Source organism: Nilaparvata lugens, chromosome 6 (assembly GCF_014356525.2).
Source record: "Nilaparvata lugens isolate BPH chromosome 6, ASM1435652v1, whole genome shotgun sequence".
NCBI classification, from domain to species: Eukaryota; Metazoa; Arthropoda; class Insecta; order Hemiptera; family Delphacidae; genus Nilaparvata; species Nilaparvata lugens.
In genome coordinates this window covers 52,137,627-52,159,195 of record NC_052509.1, presented here as the reverse complement: position 1 = coordinate 52,159,195, position 21,569 = coordinate 52,137,627, and the positions used below count along the sequence as shown (strand labels likewise).

General features: G+C 34.0%; 1 protein-coding gene across 4 annotated transcripts in view; it reads right to left on the bottom strand.

Moving 5' to 3' along the window:
• Positions 1-21,569, bottom strand: part of LOC111064338 (exonuclease mut-7 homolog) — a 34,992-nt gene that overhangs the window by 12,086 nt on the left and 1,337 nt on the right. Inside the window, exons 1-11 of one of the 4 annotated variants that reach the window (XM_039431202.1) lie at positions 21,137-21,317; positions 18,673-18,796; positions 17,847-17,984; positions 15,580-15,797; positions 14,729-14,931; positions 13,020-13,201; positions 10,007-10,196; positions 8,068-8,429; positions 5,092-5,238; positions 4,562-4,699; positions 3,675-3,823 (exon numbers count right to left, since the gene is read on the bottom strand). In XM_039431202.1, the coding sequence (XP_039287136.1) occupies positions 3,675-3,823; positions 4,562-4,699; positions 5,092-5,238; positions 8,068-8,429; positions 10,007-10,196; positions 13,020-13,201; positions 14,729-14,931; positions 15,580-15,797; positions 17,847-17,984; positions 18,673-18,787 (1,842 nt within the window). In that variant the 5' untranslated portion in view covers positions 18,788-18,796; positions 21,137-21,317. Of the gene's footprint in view, positions 1-3,674; positions 3,824-4,561; positions 4,700-5,091; positions 5,239-8,067; positions 8,430-10,006; positions 10,197-13,019; positions 13,202-14,728; positions 14,932-15,579; positions 15,798-17,846; positions 17,985-18,672; positions 18,797-21,136; positions 21,318-21,569 lie in introns of those variants that run through there. The other 3 variants (XM_039431204.1, XM_039431203.1, XM_039431201.1) reach the window with 3 other exon arrangements.

Genomic DNA, 21,569 nt, shown 5'->3' with positions numbered 1-21,569 from the left:
TCCTCACTTTGTTCAAGCTCGATTTTTGGGCTGATTCTGTTTAGTAATATTCTTTCGAAGATTTTCGCACAGTGGCTCATCAAGGTGATTCCCCTATAATTTTTACAATTCTTCTTACTTCCTTTTTTAAACAAGGGAATTATTTCTCCTTTCTTCCAGTCCTCTGGGATTACTTTGTTTTTCCAGATGCATTTCAGAACTCGGTAAAACCATTGTATTCCAATCGGTCCAGCTGCCCTAATCATGTCGACTGATAGTTCATCAGGTCCGGGTGCCTTTCCACTGGTCATTCTCTGAATTGCATCTTCCATTTCCTTCCAGCTGATATTACCCTGGTTTGTCTCCCACTGGTTGTTTCCTTCTTCCTCTATTTCTCCCTCGTTGTTGTCTTCATCTTGTCCATTTAGAAGTTTCCTGAAATATTCTTCCCATAACAGTTTTATTTCCTCAGGCTTCTCTACAATTCTCCCGTCTTCTCCTTCCATTCTTTGTGGCATCTCATTCTTCTTCTTCTTCTTATTTTTCATTATCCTATAAAACATTTTACTATTTCCTTTCACGTCATCTCTCAATTTATTTACAAATCCTTCCCATGCATTTTCTTTTTCTTCTCAATAACTTTTTTACACTTTCTCTTTTCATTATTATATGCATCTCTGTCCTCCTCTGTCTTGGTTCTCCACCATTTTCTCCAGGCTGTATTCTTATTTTTGACAGCCTCAATCGTACGTGCATTCCACCATACCGTTTCCTTATCTTTAATTTTCCCGGATGTCCTGCCACATACTTTCTCCGCTGTATTTACCAAAGCTCGTTGAATTGCATCCACTCCTCCTCCACTTCTCCATTCTCACTCCTGGGCATTTCTATTGCTATCAACCGTCTGTATTCTTCAGCTCTATCCCTGTCCTTCAACTTCCATTCCCTTATGTTTCCTGAATTTCGTTGCATTGTCTTTTCTGCTGTTTTGGTCTTTCCATTTCGTTGCATTTCCACTGTGCCACAAGCAATCTGTGGTCGCCATCCATGCTCACACTTGGTATCACTTTAACATTTGTTAAATTTCTCCCCCATTCCCGGTCCACTAGGAAATAGTCAACTACACTCTTATTTCTTCCATCCCAGCTATACCTAGTTATCATATGGCTTTCTCTTTTCTTGTACCAAGTGTTTGCAACTCTCATGCCGTTCCTTTGGCATATATCAAGAAGTTTTTCTCCTTCCTCATTCCGTGTACCATAACTGAAACATCCTATAACCTCTTCATAACCTGCCCTGCTACTACCCACATGCGCATTGAAATCTCCCATCACTACTCCGACGTTGTGCAAATTACTTTCCAACTCTTCTTCAAATCTCTCTTTTTCGTCGTCGGTACATCCTACTTGTGGAGCATAAACTTGTAGTATTTTCAGCCTTTTTGTTTTGAACTTGAAAGAGATAATTATTGTTCTATCCGATACATATTGCACATCCTCTAAATATACCAGCATACTCTTCTCGACCATTACTGCGACTCCATTCCTTCTGCCTCTCTCATTACCACTCCAGAATATTTTTCCGCCACCTCTCAAAGTTTTCTCACCTTGTCCTCTCCACTTTGTCTCGCTCAATCCCAAAACTGAAAGTCCTCTCTCTTTCATCATGTCCGTTAGCTCCTCCAGTTTACCTGTCAATGTTAGAATATTCAGTGTACCTATTCTCAAGTCGTTCAAAGTATTCCGTAATCCATTCTTTTGTTTGGCGTTTCCAATATTTTTATCCGTTAATCCAGTCCGGTTCCGAGGCTTGTTATTTGTTCTGAAAGCGATTTGTATCTTCACTACCGACTTGCTAGGCCTGACGTAGCTGCTTTGGAGTACTTTTTCGTCTGGCCCCTATCCATCGACCTGTCCGGCTTGGGAGGCCCTACCAGTAGTTAAACTACCGCCGGCATAGCTCTTTGGGTCATTGGGACACGCAAGCTCCACCACCAACTACAAGGTATTGTACTCCCTAGGTGGAGTACAATATTTGCATCATAATGTAGGTTATTTCCAGCAAACAAATGGATTTTTCCATCGAAACTTTTTCAAAATTCTTTCAAGCATTTTGTTAATTTTAATGAAACACTATAATGTTGTCCAAAAATATCACAAATTTATTTAAAAATTACACACATGTTTCGACACCTATGGTTTCATCTCTGATGTCATCATAGGTGTTGAAACATGCACGTAATTTTTCAATAAATTCCTGATATTTTCAAACAACATTCAAGTGTTTCATTATGGATAAATATTACTACATCTCACCATAAACAGTATCTGAAGCCAAAAATCTTGCCAATTAATTATTTACTTCTTACGTAATTTGAATATTCATGTAGGTTATTTCCAGCAAATAAATAAATTTTCTAGCAAGATTGAATAGATTTTTTTTAGTAAACATCTTGTTATACCTTATTATTGACGTGACAACGTCTTATAATTGGTTTGCCGGGAGACACTTCAAGAAACTGCGTTACGTTCCCACGTTATGCGCTCACAATGAGCGCGAGTGAGAGCGTTCGTTTCGGTTCACGGTCGTCTGGAAAGAGCACGAATAGGAGCAGTGGCGAGCAACGCTCGCAGCAGCAAGCCCAGCAACCCGAAGCATTCACCTGGAGAGAGAGTGAAACGGAGCAGTCAACCTGCGCAGGCGCCGCAAGCAATCTCCTGCGACTGCGCCACTAATTCAAAATGTCAAGTCAATGGTTGTCTCTCTCGCTCTTAGGTGGGCGCGGGCTAACCATGCCCGAGTGGAAGGGACGCGTGCCTCTCACTCACTCTCATTGTTAGTTATTATTTCATCCTTCTTCCTACTATACGAATGAATATTCACATTAAAATTATTGTACCACTCAAAGTCGTTGTCACGTAAACTTTCGCCCGTATACCGACTTTACAGGCAAACATGCAATTTTTTTCAATAAGAAAACACTCTATTTTTACAAAACAAGTAAACCTTATTTACAAAATAAGATATGAGTTGCACCTTATTTTTCAAAAATCTTGTTTTTTCCTTTTTTATGGTTGTGTAGAAAATAATGCTCAAAAGAGCGCAGAAAACAACCGTACCTGATAAAATCAATTCATGGTAGCTGGAAGGTGCTGCAGTAACATTTTATGAAGAATTTTAGAATTCTATAAGATTTTTCATGATTATAATACAGTTTTGGGGAATAAAATATAACTGAAATTTGAAAAATAAAAACTATGTACCTTTGGAAATAGAAACAAAAGGATACTAGTTAATGTGTGTTATATAAAAAAGGATAAAAACCAAAAGGACACTAGTTAACGTGTTATATAGAAAACAAAATGATTTAATAAAAACAAAAGGATACTAGTTAATGTGTGTTACATAGAAAAGTCTAGTGTTTATATGAATTCAATTCAAAAAGGGTGCGAACAAAACGAGTAGGTCGCGGAGCAGATTTCTTTTCGATCATTCCTCTAATCGGTTGATAATGATAAAAGCATTTGCATGTCTCAAGTCTGTACGCATCTTTACGTGGAGGTCGATCATGATCGCGACCTACACTGAAAGTTAAAAATATTGACCTGACCGTTTTGTTCGTACCCTTGGAGAAATGTGAGTATCAATGATTGATTTTTTCCATATAGCCTAGATTGTAAAGAGACTCAGCTTACATGATGCTTGGTCTTCTTCTTATTCACAGTCTTTTTGACGGTAACTTTAGTCATCAATTCATCACAGACATCGTCAAAGGGTATTTTTTGCCGAAGACTGCATTCCTTTAATGTGTCATATACTAAGAGGAGACAGTAAGCGTCACTGGCTGAAAAATAAAGATTATCTTTACCAGAGATCAAAACTGAAATTACATATTATTTATTTTGAATTTAATTGATTTCAAACTAACCATATTATAGATGAAAATAGTAAAGGTAATTTTATTTTTACAGTATGAATAAAGTAAATCCAGTACAGTATAAATGAAGTAAATCCAGTACAGTAATACATTTAATCCAGCAAATGAGTGAACTGATGATTATTTTTATCAATAAGTCCACAAATTAAATCTCCTTTCGGTCCAAGGTTTATTATAAGATTAAACAGATATTTTCAAAAGTCGGACTATTACCAATGTCAAAAAAATGAAGCACAATAATAGTTATTATCAATTTAATTGATTAGTTAGTTTTTTACCACAGCACAATCACATAGATACGGCCACCCCGTCTTTCGGAGGAGACGATAAGACGTCGGTCCCGACAACCTAAAAAGTAGTCGTCATCTCTCATCATCATCCTTATTACTCATTACCCACGCACAAGCTTATGTGGGCATCACCCTCAGTATTATTATTATTAATTTGAATAATCAACTATGTATCATACTTTTGAGCCACTAAATAGCTTTAATACTAAATGAACTTTTTGGCGTTATGCTGTAAACCTCTGAGTTGAAGTATTATTTTCATGTGATACATTTTCAATAAATAAATGATGTAAGTGAATAAAAAATGACTTATCATGTTCAGAAGAGGCGAGGTTGACAAGTTAAAGATATGTACCTGCATACTTTTTTTGAGAATCTCTCAAAGGTCTTTTCTCCCAATTGGAGAATTGATCAGCCTTATCGAGGGGATATCCACAACAAAGATGCACCAGATGGGACAAGCTGGCTGCATTCTTGGTTGAAGATGTTGGCACTGCAACAAAAGACAAAAAACAATCAAATCTCCCAAATTACCCTTTGACAAGTTATGGCATAGCGTACTAATAATTGCGGAAAATCAATTTGTGAAATAGAAATGCATTGTATTTTTTTTAGAAGAGAAAGCGAATGCATTATCTTGTAATACAATTTAAAAGACTAGGGCTCGGTTGCACAACAGCCGGTTAAATTTTAACCGTGATTAATTCCACGAGAACCAATCAGAGAAGGCGATTTTGAAAAGACAGCTTATCTCATTTGTTCTCGTGGAATTAATCACGATTAAAATTTAACCTGCTGTTGTGCAACCTGCACTAGGTAACATCTAAAACAAAATAAGATATTTGTTGGAGAATGTTCGAGGTTGGAATTAATATTGCTTCTTACCTGCATAAGGTAGATTGATTGACCAATCTTTGGTAAGCGTATTCCACAGCGAAGCCAAGTCTAGGAATCCCAGACCAGTCATTTTAAGGTTTTCGAAAACTTTGATGTTTTCCTTCAACATATGGATGTCACTCTCGAAGCTGAAACCTGTTAACATTAGATAAATGTTTGAATTTTATTGTTTTAAGGTTATAGTAAATTAAAGTTGGCGTTGAGATCGAATAACTTAGAAGAGGTGATGTTACAAATACAATTACAGAAACCAGGGACACTAAGATGGTTTCTCATTAGTAGGGAAGGTGTTAATTACATATTTCAAACTATGAAGACAGTACAGCCTGGTTACATTCAAATAGTCAGATTGCTTTGATAAAGGTTCAATTCCAAATGTGACTCTTAATAACCTATATTTTTGGACTGTGTTGTAAAATTTTAAATGAGAATAGTATTGGGCGTGAGCCTTTTATGATTGTACTTAATTGTAATAGAATCCTATCCTATTATATTAAGCGAGCAATTTCTGTATTTTTAAATCTTGGTTATTTATGTTTATTTATATCTGGATATTTATGTACAACGGATCTCGAAAACGGCTCTAACGATTTTCACGAAATATGGAACATATAATTAGGTTTATGATATAAAAATTCGATTGCACTAGGTCTCATCCTTGGGAAAACTCGCTGAACGACATTAAAAGGATAATTCATCCTTGGCTGAAACAGCTGTGGATAGTAAAAAAGTGAGTGAGCGAGTGAGTATGTGAAAAATCAAAAGATAGCATCCCCGAAATTCATAAGTGACATACAGCCAGCTGTGAAATATAAATACGATCATTCTAGAGAATGGTGTTCTGTTTATCAATAAATAAATAACGAGCAAAGCTCGGTGCCCCGATATTAATAATAATAATAAGTAGTAGTATGATCAAACTGCTTGAATAAATTGTGATATAGTGAGGTCCACGTTATAATGGCAGTGAAGAAAGATAGGAGAAAAACTTTGCCAAGTCTCTCCATTTTGCCACTGAGTGTAAAATTCATCCCATTAAATTTGATCTAATAATAATTATCATTTCCTTGATAAAATAATCAATTTAATGTCAAATTAATCAAGAATATATTTTTTTCATAATTTGATTCAAAAATTTGCTTACATAACTGGGATCAGATTTTATTTTTATACAAACCTGAAATGGCAGCTAATTTAAAAAGCTGTGATAATCTGAATTTCAAAACAACAGAAATTAAGTTATTTGGTAGGCATTCTATTCCAATTTATTTTTAAAATAATAGAAAAATAGAAATCTTATTTAAAATAAGTAATTTCAATGGAAATAATTCTGAAATTACCTTTCAATATTATTTATACCGGTACGAGTAGGTCTAACCTATACGTGTAGGCTAACTAAAACATGGATGAAGTCTAGGATGGTTAGTTATCAACTTTTAAAATGTCAATTCAGGTATTTTAATTTGTGTTTCTCATACGGTAATGTCTAAAATTATTTGTTTCAAAAATACATTTTAAATCAATTATACGACTTGTGTACTGGAGTATTTTGAAAAAAAAAATGGCGGCTGAGAATTGTTTGTCTACCTTTGTACAGTCACTGTCAAAAGTAAAAATAAAATATTCTGGCAAACAGACAACATTGCAATGCTAGAGAGAGATAGCGCTATCTGTTTTGTTGTATGATAGAAAAGGACAGCAACAGTATTGTCAATCGTACACTGCCATTATAACGTGGACCTCACTATAGCTACTACAAGATAAATCGATTGAGTACATAGATACATACGATTCAATACTATAGTACCATACAATTTTTACTATCATCACTTCATCATTGCTACCATAATTTACTTTTGTTTTAAGCATTCTAATTAGTGATGATATTCATTTTAGAGATGATCATATTAGTGATATCTCATTTTCGCCTCTAGATTATCATAAATGTTATAAAAGTTATTTTTTGTATTAGTCTCTCGCTCAATTTTAAAAACAATAATTCTACTACAAAAAAAAAATTAAGTAATATTATTTTTTAAATTTTTATTCTCTCATTATCTATGTGATTCGTTTTCGCAATGTATTTCTGTGATTTGCTGTTTGTCATGGGTATCTTCAGACCTGGCAAAGGAGAATGAAATCAATCAATCATTACTATTCATCTTCACTTTAGTTTAAATTTATATTTACTTTAATATTAGGTTTTCTTCATTCTATTCATCTATTCAGAACTCTTTCCTCGTACATAGAGCAGTCGATTACAGAAACATTTACAAGCAACTTTCTTACTTTCTTATTTTCCTGCCAATGTTACAGTATCCGATCAAAGCAGTATTACAGATAGCCAGTAATTCTCGAACTCCGAGAATACACGACTCTAAATTAAATATTTGTGATGAAAATAGAAAACATATTTGCAACAAAATCGAATTCTACTGAATTTATTTATTTATTTAGCGTATGGCAGATACACAACAAATATATAGCTCATGAGTCTCAAATGCCTAGATATACACTGTATATTTCCAAATTCTTTGAGATGTTGTGTAGTTTTCGGTCAGGAGAACATAAGTTTGTCTGACCGCCATTATTTTCTGGTCCATTTAGCGTTACCCATGGAGGCGAACTAGCGTCACACATAATTAAGTTAAAAATCTGATTGCTGGAACAATTTTGAGGTTAAAGAAGGTTGAAACTCAATTTTCAAAAAAAAACATTTTCAAAATCATCTTCATCATTACAAATGTCCAAAATTGCTTCAAATTGTAATTCATCACATAAAAACAATCCAAATATAGAATTTTTGTTTGAAATTTACACCCGAAAAACGTTTTATTTCTACTAAAATAAAGTCTTGAAACTCCGAGAATACACTACTCTAAATTAAATATTTGCGATGAAAATAGAAAACATATTTGCAACAAAAACAAATTTTACTGAAATAAGTTCAAACCTCCAACTTACCCAACTTGAGAATATTCTGATTGGCGAACAAGGCTGAGCCGAACCGATGCCAAACACTGCTGCTCTTGTCGATAGATAAAATATCGATTAGGAAAACTCGATCCTTGGTGGCGATTTGCAGCAGCGACAGGACTGAAGGGTTGTGCGAGAACGCCGGCTTCCATTCGGCATCCAATCCAACCGTTGTCAGGTCATCGCTCAACCCAAACTCACTCAACTGCTCCAGTTTCTCAAGTGTATCTATCATGACAATGTTGTCAGATGACAGTGGTAACTCGTAATGCTGGGTGCTCACAAGAGTGTCCTTTTCCCAATCCTCCTCTTCGACATTTTGGTTGGATTCGTCGCTGCCATCCAACAATCTTCAAAAACAAACAAATATATTATCATACATTCATCTATACGCTTACTTGATAGTTTTATTATATAGAATCAACAGTAGACCTACTATTCATCACTAGTAATCACAGTTTTATTGTACCAGAAACTGTATTTTTCAATGTAGTTATTAGATTTAGTAGTTTTTTTCATTGCTCTACGGTGCTGAGACATGGAAGTTGGATAGAAGGGAGGAGGATATGGAGAGGATTGAAGTAACCGAGGAGGACGCGGAGAATCGAGAGAGGTGGAAGGGCTTTGTTGGTGCGGCTAAATATCTACTTAGATATGTATGGCCATGGCAGTAAGTAAGTAAGTAAGCTATTAGTTTTAAAGCTTACTTTACTAATAATCATTATTAGACGAAAATCCAAACTAATTGCTATAAATCGCCCCAGACTACTGCTTAATTTATCATGTAATTATTTCGCATTTGGAAATGCAATCTCTCATTAATTTCCATCTGTAGGCTTACTCTACTTTTTCTCAACACGTTAATTATTGTAAAATCTGAAGTTTTGGATGGATATTGTAAGTTGTTTAAAAGAAACTGTTTTTTTCAATGTCTATTAGTTTTGAAGCTTACTTTATGTTTTAAACACGTAACTTTTATCTACAATTTTGGATAGATATTGTATGTTGTTTATAATGCTTTGTTTTTGGTCAATACAAATTATTTGATTTTAGTATGAAATAAAATGGTTCTAGTAATTCTAGATAACTAAAATTAAAAAAATATGATACATAATTTGAGTGTGATTTCGTTATTCAACTTATTTTATCTATCTAAATTCATCATTGTATTTTTTCAAGTGTTTGCACTGAAAAGTGGACAAGTAGAAGAAACATAGCCTAACCTACTTTTTGGACTCTGTCACCACCTAAATTTGGATGAAAGAATAGCACAAGGATTGCCTTAGTATTTGATCTACCAATGTTTTCACATCAGTGTCATTTGAACATACATTATGAGAAATTTGTTACACAATAATGAAAAAGGTCACTAATGATACACAGGCGAGAATATTAATCTATTTATTAGTTGAACTGTCTAGTCGTGACCCTGAGTCCCAAGGACCCAGGAAAAAGCTAGAAACCCAGTTGGGAGCTTCTTTTTTGGATTTACAACTAAAAGGTTAAAGCCTTCACTGTCATTTACGTACTTGAAGTTAAATACACTGTTATTCAGGTTACTCTCCTACCAATAGTTTGGAACCAACCTACACTTTGATTACATCTTTCATTATCACTTCCAAAAACTCTATCTATCCAAAACCCTGACCATGAAAGTGTGTGTTCTATGAATATTTTCCATGACAATCATCATAAATTTACTGTAGTTACCACCTGTAATGTGTTTAATGTATTGAGACTGTTATTGATTATTTGAATTTCTTATTAGTTGATAGTGAGCCTCTGTTGCTTGTATGTTTAATATTTTTTTGTTGATTTTGTATTCTTGACTTGTGTAATGCCCTTGATGTCCTCAAGGGTTTCTGCAAATAAACAAATTTTGAATTTATCTATAACGTAGTTTTAACAAGAATGCTGTTGTACTAACTTTCCGTTCTTTTCGTCAATAGATCTCTTTAAATAGTCGGGTAGTTCCTCGAATGGTATACTGAAGTATTGAGCCCAATGCATGGCCTCTTTCAGATCGTCGACGGTGCACAGAGATTGTATCAACTCTATATGCAGCTCTTTGTCGTTTCCCACCGTTTCCAATATCATTTCACGCCAGCTTTCATTGCCTGTTAAAACCCAATTGATGCATCTACAATAATCAATACAAAAATAATTTGCAGATTCATGAACTGGAAATATTATTTTCTAGGCGAAGATGGGACTGAGAGTATCTATTCAATAATATCATAATTAACCAATATATTATTGAATAAAAACACTGGATTGTTGTCAAAAATAGCACTTACTTATTGTAAAAATTACAAACATGATTTAACACAATGGTGTCATTTTCAGTGAGAGAAATTCAAAACTTTGAAATTGTAGGTTAGGATAGACAATATGTTTGAAAATAATCTGTGGTGTGGCGCACTCACACAACTTTCCTTGCCGTTATGAAAATTGATCTCCCGACGTTAGGCTAGTGTTCACGCGCATCTAAAGAGTCTACTATTAATAGATCTAAGCCAGCTGATGACAAGACAATAACGCTGCATACACACGAGATCTGCTATCTCTTCATAGTGAATGATTTAATAGAATCAACAGTTGCCAATAGTTTGCAATTGAATAATCACATTTTCTCAAATTTCAAGCTTATTTTAAATTTTAGGTGAAGATCTTACTGAACATTAATTGTAGAGATTTTCATGCTCAAAATTTCCACTTAAAATTTGTTGTTTAAATTTTATCTGAAGCCTGATAATTGGGAATCTAAAATCAAACTTTGCATAGATGGGGCGGAGCTCGTGAAATTTTTACAGTTATGGGACTTGTGGCAGTTGATAGAGCTTATCAATGACTATTCAAGGTATAAATTTGATCAAAATCGTTGGAGCCGTTTTCGAGAAAATCGCGAAAAACCCTGTTTTCGACAAAATTTTCGCCATTTTAGCCGCCATCTTGAATTGCATTAAATCGAAATTGTTCGTGTCGGATCCTTATATTGTAAGGATCTTAAGTTCCGAATTTTATGTAATTCCGTTAATTGGGAGATGAGATATCGTGTACACAGACGCACATACACTCATACACACACACACACACACAGACCAATACCCAAAAACCACTTTTTTGGACGCAGGGTACCTTAAAACGTATAGAAATTTAGAAATTGGGGTACCTCAATTTTTTTTGGAAAGCAATACTTTCCTTACCTATGGTAATAGGGCAAGGAAAGTAAAAAGAAGTTGGAGATAAATTAATTATAAGGTTCTTAAGCTTAAGCTATATTAATTATGCAGGTTCTTATAATTAATTTGTCTCCAACTTCCTTTTTACAACCCTATTGTTTATCCTAACCTACAATTTCAAAGTTTTGAAGATGACGCCATTGGTGTTGAAACATGTTTGTGATTTTTACAATAAATAAGTGATATTTTTGACAACAACGGTGTTTTCATTATGGACAGATATCACAACATCTCACCAGCAACAGTAACTTAAGTAATATAGGGACCGGCATATTAATCTGACGATTTTGTAGTACCTAATTGTTGTGTTGACACCACTGTCATTGAAAAGGGGGGAATGTAGTACATCGACAAGTCTATTCATGCCATTTTAGTAGCCAGTATGTTGTGGTCAAGTGAAAATCGAGCGTTTGTGGTTGAAGCTTATTTTAAAAGAAGCTCAGTTATTTTAACACAGCGTTTATTTCCCAGACATTTCAATTTAAAACGCGCCTGCTCCAAGTAGGAATACGATATTGTTATGGGTAAAGAATTCTAGGAACACGTCGTCTGCTTTATAAACAAACTCAACAGGACGAAAACGGACTGTAAGAACGCCTGAAAAAACTAAAACGGTAAGAGTAGCTGTTTTTTACACGGTTTCCATGACGTTCAGCAGGAATCATGCTATTGCACTAGCCATTTCTGATCGAAGTGTACGACGAATTCTTCATTCCGACCTAAAATTCCATCCGTATAAAATAATGTTAGTGCAACAACTCATCGGGGGCACATCGCAAAGTCGCTTACGAGATCATTCTCGAAAATGTCCACCAGGATGCCATTATTCTTCCAAGTGACAAGGTATTTCCATTTGTCGGGATTTATGAATAAAAAATAGCGTTATTGGGCAGCCAATAATCCACAAAACTAGAGGAAGTCATTCAACGAGAAATTGAAGTATTTCCACAAGTGATGATTGAGTGAGCAATGGCAAATTTTAGAATTAGATTGATTGAGTGCGTGAAAAGTAACGGAAAAAATTTGGATGACATAATCTTCAAATAGAAAAACTTTGTGAGTGATCTATGTAATTTACTGTAAATTGCAAAATTTGTTCATTAATTTGATATATATTACATGTTTCAATTGTAAGGAGCATACTTTGATTATTATCGGTCAAAAATTGTCAGGTTTTTATGCCGGACCCGGTATTTGATTTGAATGAATAAGATCTCATTAAATTGTTTAAAAAACCATGATTAATATTTTATTCATAATCTTTCTAAACGTTGCAGAAAATGATAAATTTTAGTAGCAAAATACCAGGAAGTTGATATGAAAACGAAGAAAAATGGTGGTCGATTCAGATTAGACAATTGACTTTATTAATCGGTGATAAGAGTAACGAGAAAACTTCATCATGAATTTTTCAACCTTGATTTACAACTTTAAAAATAATTGGATTATCAAATTCAATTATTAAAAATGATTTGATTTAAGACACCCTCTGAAATTTGGTCGTGCTACATTCAGAACAATAATGTATAACAAAATCAAGAACAACAACTAACTTGATTAGTTCCAGAACTATTTGAAGGTTCCAGTCTGAGAATACTCACGATTAACTTTATGAATGAACCTAGAAGAGCATAACAAAAATAAGAGGGTAGGCTGATAAGTAATGCACAAAGCGGGTCTAAGGAATTGAATACATACCAATGCTCTTGTCTCTATATTTTCTGGTGATGATGAACTGCAAGGCGCCCCTACTTTTCTTGTTTGTGAGGTTGGGGCAACAGGTCGATGGCAGGTTGTACTTTTTCATAAGTCTAACCATGAACTTGCTCAATGGTTTATAGTGAAGCTTCTCGTACTTTACATCAGGTATATCAAGATTGCTATAAGGAAAATGTTCAATTAGACGTTTCCAACAACTACACGTGAAGATAGTACAGCATTACAACTTAACCTCAGTTTTAGACTGTTATAAAAATCTCGGGAGTGAAACAGTTTTGGGTCAATCCTGTTGATTCTCGCCCAATTATATTGTTGTTATATCAATGTATAGATAAATAAAAATAATCTGACCATTTCTTTCAAATTCAAAAAGTGAAGGAGAATGATATATTTCTAATTTTAAAGAGTCATTTAACTGTAACCGCCCCAGATGAGGGGTAGAAAGAGAGATCTCTAAAATACTAAAGGGCGAGTCATGGGACTCTATTAATAACAAACTTCTGCATTCTATTTAAATTTTATTGACTGAACTAGTCTACTAGAAATTTCAACAACGAATAATCGTTAACATGCTATTGCATATTCTATAAGTCGAGAAAACTATCTTTAAAATTTTGCTAACTGTTCGTCTGGAAATCTAACTGTTTACGATGGTAGCGTGAACTTTACTCAATTCTCTACTTCAAATGAACAATTGGGGACTCGGCCAATCAAGGGTGTTTAACATGAGCTAGAAAATACAATGGCACTAACAATCGATCGATTTATAAATCCATCACTAGGTTATTTTGAAATTTTCACTACACTGATTACTCCCGAATAACTTACTAATTTAAACAAACATTGACACATCACTTTAAATAATTAATAAACTACTCTAACATAGCTCATGGCTCCGCCTAATTGAGATTAATTGACTACCAATTGATTGAGAAGAATATGTTTTCGGAATAATAAATGCTGAATGACTAAGCACAATCATAGGAATTCCGTATTGAGATGTAAATGAAAATATTGATTTGTCAGATAAATTTCATGATTCACCAAATAAAGTCAAGTGTGACATGAGATACATTGACTTTTTGGCGGTACGAAGTTCGCCGGGCAAGCTAGTATTGTATAATATCGAAATGGCACTGATCCATTCATTCACCATGAACAGAACTAAAAATCTACAGGACCAAATACGTAAAAATTTGGCCTGTATATTCAGTTGACATTCTAGGGGCGCACTAAGAACGGGTTGAAAAAATCCAAAATTTCGTAAAAAGGCTCCGCTAAGGTGTAAAATTGAAGGGGTGTTGAGAATCATTGACAGAAAATGTTCAAATTTGGCAAATAGGTTAATCTCAGCTGTAGCATTGTTGTATTGGAAAGGCTTTGAAGTAAAGCCAAACATACACCCAAAATTTGCGTTTTCAGTTTTTTTCGAAGAAAGCAAGCTCAAATGAGAAATGCAGGCGAGCAAAGCGACTGGTCTCATTATTGTCTGATTCAGCCGGGTGACAAGGGGCGGAGCCTCCAGGCAAGACGGATAAGGCGAGAGAAGCGAGCCTGCCGGCTAGTAGTGTTTAACCACAGTTGTATTCTTTGATAGGAGCCAGATAATCATCAGGGATAAACTATAGACATTTTTCTAACTAAAGAAATAAAATATTGATGTATGATAATTTTGAATTTATACTCACTGGATAATGGTGGTTCGGTCATTAGATGGGTTATCAGATACAACTATGCCGTCCAAATATCCTATTAAAGCTGTCCTAACGTTAGGAGTAGCATCCATATAGTCTTCAACAATACCTATAACATCTTGAAAAACTAGTGGTACTAAAAAATCTTCAACAGCAAAATTATCTTGGAGCTCCAACAACATAACAACTTGGGATGCCTGTAAATTGGAATGGTGAAAGATTAGAAATCACAAATTTGAAAACAAGGACATTATTCATGTCTCAAATTATTGAAATTGAATTAGTCCGCCAGGGCTATCCGAATAACGGTTGAATGAGTATTCAGACTAAAATCAACAACTAATAAATGCAAGATCATACACCGAATTAAGAAACATACAAAAGAATTTCAATAACATTACAAAATTAAAGTAATTTATTGAGTAGCCTACACGCTGAATACTAAACCTTTCGGATCGTAATTTTTAAACCAATAAATAATAAGATAATTATATTTTACTTGCTGTATAAAAGGCTATAACATAACATTGAATATCAGTATGAGCAGAAATATTTCAAACAAATTATCAAAATAAAAACAAAAAATTATGGTAATTATCAGCTTCCCTGAAGACCTACGCGATTGCAAATATTTTTTCATCAATTATAAAAACACACGATATTGATAGCAGAGGAAACTTAGGAACTCAAATTTTACATTCAAAATAAATTGATACGAATCTCCTTTCTACGTTATGTTGGTTTATGATAAATATTCAAATCAAATGAAATTTATTCACTCGAAATTCATACAAAATATCCACAATGAACAAGATACTACTCACAAAAATGCAATGTCTACTTACTTCTTTGTACATCTTTTTCCTAAGCATGTCCTTGATGTCAGGTACAAAATCGTCCTTATTGTCAATTAGTTTGTAAAGCTTAAAAACCAACTTAATCAGTGCCAAGTTCTTCTGACTTGTGACATGTACGAATGCGAACCTCTTCAGATGAGGGTTCAACAGTTGTGGATCTGGTCGACCGTGAGAAACATTCAGCCACCTACTGAACTCTTCTATAGCTGCAAAAATAATGAGCATACATTCTAGGAATATCAAATATTCAGTTCAACAATGAGTGAATTTTGAATAACAGGCAGCGAACTCACTGGTATTATACAGCGACGATTTATATAACATATGGCAACGATCTATATGACATAGTAAAACTACACGGGAACGAAAGTAAAAGTGATTGAGGCTGTGCAAAGGCTAAAAATAAACTTTCTACTGGTGATATTTTTCAGAGTTTTTCGATTTGTATACTATCAAAATGAAAAAGCTTTCTCAGGAAAACATTTTTCTCCGATCACTACTTTTTGAAAGCGCCAAAAGTTCAAATTTTTAGGACAGAACATTTCAAATTCGGTAAGAGATAAATCCATGAAATTTAGAGGATAATTCTTCATGGTATTGTAGATTACTAACATTTTTGCATTGATACAAACATTTCCTGAAAATACAAATTTTTGAGAAAGTTATTTAATTTACTAAAAATGACCAAAAATAACTATTTGTTGAGTTATTTTTGGTAAATTGAATAACTTTCTCAAAAATTGATATTTCCAGGAAATAATTGTTTATTCAATCATAAATCCATGAAGAATTTATCCTCTAAATCTCATGGATTTATCTCTTACCGGATTTGAAATGTTCTATCCCAAAAATTCAAACTTTAGGCGCTCATATCTGAAAATGTAATGAACGAAAAAAAATGTTCTCCTGAGAAACGTTTTCATTTTGACAGCTTGATTGTATACAAACTGAAAACCTTCGAAAATATCAACAGTAGAAAGTTTATTTTTAGCCTTTGCACAGCCTCAAGAAGATATTGTAAGACATATAATTTCATTACTTTGTCTAGAATATGAAGATGATCATCATTGAAATTGGAAATGAATAGATCCCAAATTTCCAGACCCAGAGTTTAATTCTGCCACTGGACTATTATGTCTGCTGATAAATAATTCGTTCTATCTTATTTGGAAACAACATACCCAATTTTGAATGAGAGGTGAAATACTTTTCAATTATTGATTCTAAAGAATCAAGGAACATTTAAACTCTGGCGTTAAGGTGCAACAGTTCAAAATGTGAGAGAGCATTCTCCATAATTTGATGTTCAAAATCATTTTCGTTTTCTCTGCTTTCGATCAACAAATTGGATTTCACAACGAATATTTGTACTTGAAGAAAAATACACAATATCCCTGTTATAATAATAATAATAATAATATAACCCGTTGTAAATAATGATTATAATAACTACAATTTGTAAGCGCAAATTCGTAAGGTGAATTTCAATGTCGATTTGTAATAACATTTTTTACACTATTTATTTATCATTTACAATCAACTTAAGGACAAAGAAACAGACTACAGTCCAAAACGTCTTTTCATCCCAATTTCATAAAATAAATTGTCCAAATAAATGTTATGTGCGACTTTCCAATTCTTCACTAATTTCCAAATTGAAACAAAACACAAACACTTGAAACAATTATTAATTTTGAATTTAGAAAGATTAAGATCCGAATTGATGACAAAATTCCATCTACTTAATACTCAAAACTATAAAATAGATATTAATTTGAAATATTTTGTCCCGAAAATTAAAACAATCTTCTCCACAAGAAGCACAGCTGAACAGAGATATTGTGGAGTTTCTCCATATTAAGATGAAATAACACATTATTCATTCGATAAACGAAATTGTTGTTAAGAATTTAAGTATTTTTCTTAATACTGTTTTTTTATTTATATGAAGAACATCAGAGGCAGAATATAACTCAATTTCTACCATATAAACTCTATCATCCAGTACATTGTAGTATGGATAGGGTCTGAAAAATACTCTAGTTAAGGTTTTAAAAGTTACAAAAAAGTTAGGAAGGGTACCAACCAGAGTAATAAATACGTTGTCAATCCAAATTGATAGTTCGCCAGTAAGTTCTGAAGCATTGGGACCTCACGAATGTCAAATTGGTGATGTTCAAATTATTAAAACATTCTTATATTTCTAATTAGTGAACTTAAAATACCGATGGCACTAGAGCGGAACTTTTACTTACCGATGAATGCCAGAGTAGTGGGCTTTGCCAATTTCAGATCTGGTGAAAATGCCATCAAATATAGAGCCGAATAATACGGGTTCTGAGAGCTTTCGAAAAATTGAAACAATAAGCTAGATAAATGATTTGATTTCTTCCCTGAAATTGAAAAAGCATGCCATCAAATATAGAACATAATAATACGGGTTCTTGGAACATTCAATAAATTAAAGCAGTAACTTGAGTAGTTGATTCGATTTTTCGCTGAAATTCAAAAAGCAGTCACATTGTCTGGATTCAGCCAGAAAACTTCTATTTATCAACGATAATATGTACCTATTTTTACTAAATACTAAGATAATAATTTTACTTTAGCTATTTGCAAGCTATTCTCAATATGAAGTTCTAGCTAGTATAATTCTGAAACCATTATTGTATTCAACTATTTTATTATTCAAAGGCAGAATAAGTTCAATTTTCCTCAAGTTCATTTCATATTTGGAATTTGATAAAATTCTGTCCTATATCCTATACTTAAACAATTCTTTCTATAGAGATTGGCACGGTTGCCAATACGATCGGCCTTCAAATAATATGAAATCCACCGTCTTCTTATCGATTTTGATATTTGAAGAGCTCATTTTTCCAACTCAATTGGATATAATTACTATGAAATAGAAGTTGCTATCTACAAACTAACATATTCCAGTTATATCCAACTGAAATCACGTTCTCGAAGTTTTGAGCACTCCAAAAGTGCACTTGCATATATGATGATATCTTCAAGTTCAACACAAGCTTGGAAAATAGGTACCCACAAAAACACAAGAAATGACAATTCACTTACAAGAATCAAACATTGCCTGTATTTTGGAAACCCATGGGTCTAATGAATGGTCATGCTGGAGGTAATTGCTGTGCGATAATAGCCTTGGGGCTGGCACTACATAATTGCCAGCCATATCCGAACACTGGCAAACAAAAAAGATTATTTATTAGATGAATTAATACTAGCACACAGACCAAACAACATTACAAGACCATCCAGTCAAAATGGTGAATAAAATTAACACAACGATTGATTATAAACTCTAGTAGCAAATATTAACATTAATATCTTGCTGAATGTTGATGTTTCTCTTCATTATTACATTATTCCTGGGTGGTATGCATGAAGTCAGATTGATACATCATTTTTCAATAGTAATAAAAGTTTATATTGGGTTAGCATAGTCGAATCAAACATGAAAACAGCAAAATTGGGGTACACTATAGTACTTCGTTTCAATAATGCCAACCAATTTCCGATGTTTGCAAAACTTATGGAATCAGTAATATTTGATTTTTTTTAGTAATGTATTTATACCGGTACCCAACTTTCGGGGTATTTGAGTGAGTTTAGCCGAGGGAGAAACACTCAGTTTCTGGTGAGCTCAGAATATCTGCAATCTCACCAAGGCTTTTGACTGAATCTCTCACGAAATATTTCTAAAATAATTCTGTGAAGATATGAAATTTGTGGAGTGCCCCTGAGTAACTTTGAGGATTCCTTTTCAATGGAATGCAAGAATGGTGTCGCAGGCAAAGAGAAGATCTATGGAGTACCACAGGGACCAATTCTTGGCCCCTTGTTCTGAATTATCTATGTCGATGACCTCAATATGGACAGAAATACATTATTGCGGATGACATAATCCTGATAGCCCAAGATGAGGACAACAACTGATGCTCTACTAGTGAAAAAGGTTAGCCAGTGGTTTAGAATCAAAGAAGCCTTGCTTGATTGAGAGGAAGCACAGAAGCTGATGTACACCTAAAAGCTGGATTGCAACACACCAGTGAAAGTGATCTTTATAGTGAAATTATTATTCCTATGAGTTCAAATTGGATTATTTATACTCTAGGCTGTTCTGAGTGGGAACAGTCCAATCAGAGCTCATGAAAATTATATTGACTGTGCGAGTTTTCTGAAATCTCATTGTGAGGCAGACGTCAAGCTTTTGGGTTTAATGGTGGACTTTACTGCTCAACTGTGGGAGCGGAATATTAGCATGTTGTGTAATTGACTGGCCAGTGTGACTTTCTTGACAAAGAAGCAGTTTCATGCACCTACCAGCTACTTAGTTTTAGAATATTATGGTCTTTTCCAGTTATAAATACTACCCCGCGGCAATGTAGGAGGCTGAGGAAAGAGAATGAAATGATCCAACTGAGAAGGATGATGGCAATACAGTACATATCAACCCCTGACGTGCACTTATAACAGTGTGAAATCTTCAAAATATGACATAAATGTCTTACGCTAAAAAATGTTTTATCCCAATACCTGACAGTGTATTGCCTATATTCAAACATTTGAGAATACTGCAGTCAGAAAATGTATGTATAGCTCACTAGTGTTCTTATAGCTTAATCGAGTGTTTCACATTTTCCATGAGAGAAGCCAGCTGTAGGCCTAGTGGCCTACCACTACAACACCAGAATGAGAATATAGCCTAGACCTGCTCTATTCAAGACTGACGAAAGCTAACATGCTATCCCATGCGAGCTTTGAAAATATTTAGCAGAATGTAGAATTCATGAGTTGCAGTATGCGAGGTCTTGTAGGCTTTGACAAGACTTCTTCATTTTCCTAATTATTTATTAAGAGAGGACAAAATTAGTAACCTAATAATGAAGAATGTACAATGGTGGAAGTTTATAGTCTGAGAGTGATAGTTGAACTGCAGAGCCACATGAAAAGAGCTACAGTGTCAATCTGCAGTCATTTCCAGTTGATGATTTTATTTTATTCTTCAAACATAGCCACCTAGAATATTGTTCAAATAAAAAATGTTTATGCTTCAAAGAAAACCGAGGCTACAACCTGTCCTGAATGGCAAGACTTGAAAATGACAGAAATTAAAAAAAAAATCACTAGGCAGGTACGTACGGAACGGGAATTTATACAAATCATTAAGAGTTAGACAACTCAAATTGAATAAATTGTGTAAAATTTCTTTGAAAGTTTTTACTCCAACCTAAGATCTTGTTCAATACTTGAACTTTAAACATAATTAATATGTCACAGTGGGGTAGCCTCAGAACTTACCTTGGGCTAGTTCTTTTAGCAAACTATCCAACCCCCTCACTAATCTAAAAATTACTTTAAAATAGTCAAAAACCTTTTTTTACAAGTTATAAATATATAACATAAAACATTTTACAAAATCTAATAAGTTTACTCAATAGATTGAAAGTTCATAATTCAAATATTTAACAAAAAAATAGGCTATAAACAAAGTCAAACAAATTAAAAATCAGTAACTTACATACCGGTACCTAAATTACTTCAATTTGTAAACAATAGTTCGTAGAAAATTAATTGTGTGGAATAGGTTACGTAAAAATTTGGCTCCTATCAGTCTAAAATCCATATAACTATAATAAGTATCGTGTTTTTGGGAGTTGATCACTTTCCTACTGTCAGCTCACTGCATGTTGTACAGTGTTCAGTATTTCAGCTGTTTTGGAGTTAAGCCTTGTACACACGTCCGTACAGATTCGCGCGAACAATCGTATGTACACATGCCTCAACATTCACTGTATGTCCTTGTGGATGCGATCCACGTTTGCCTCGGCATTCAAAAAGCTATCTGATTTGCAGACGACACGAAGCCATGATAGATGTAGATTTTCCGCAACATGACAACAATGGGGTCATTCCATCATTGAAGATAGTTATTACAAATTGCAGCAGTATCA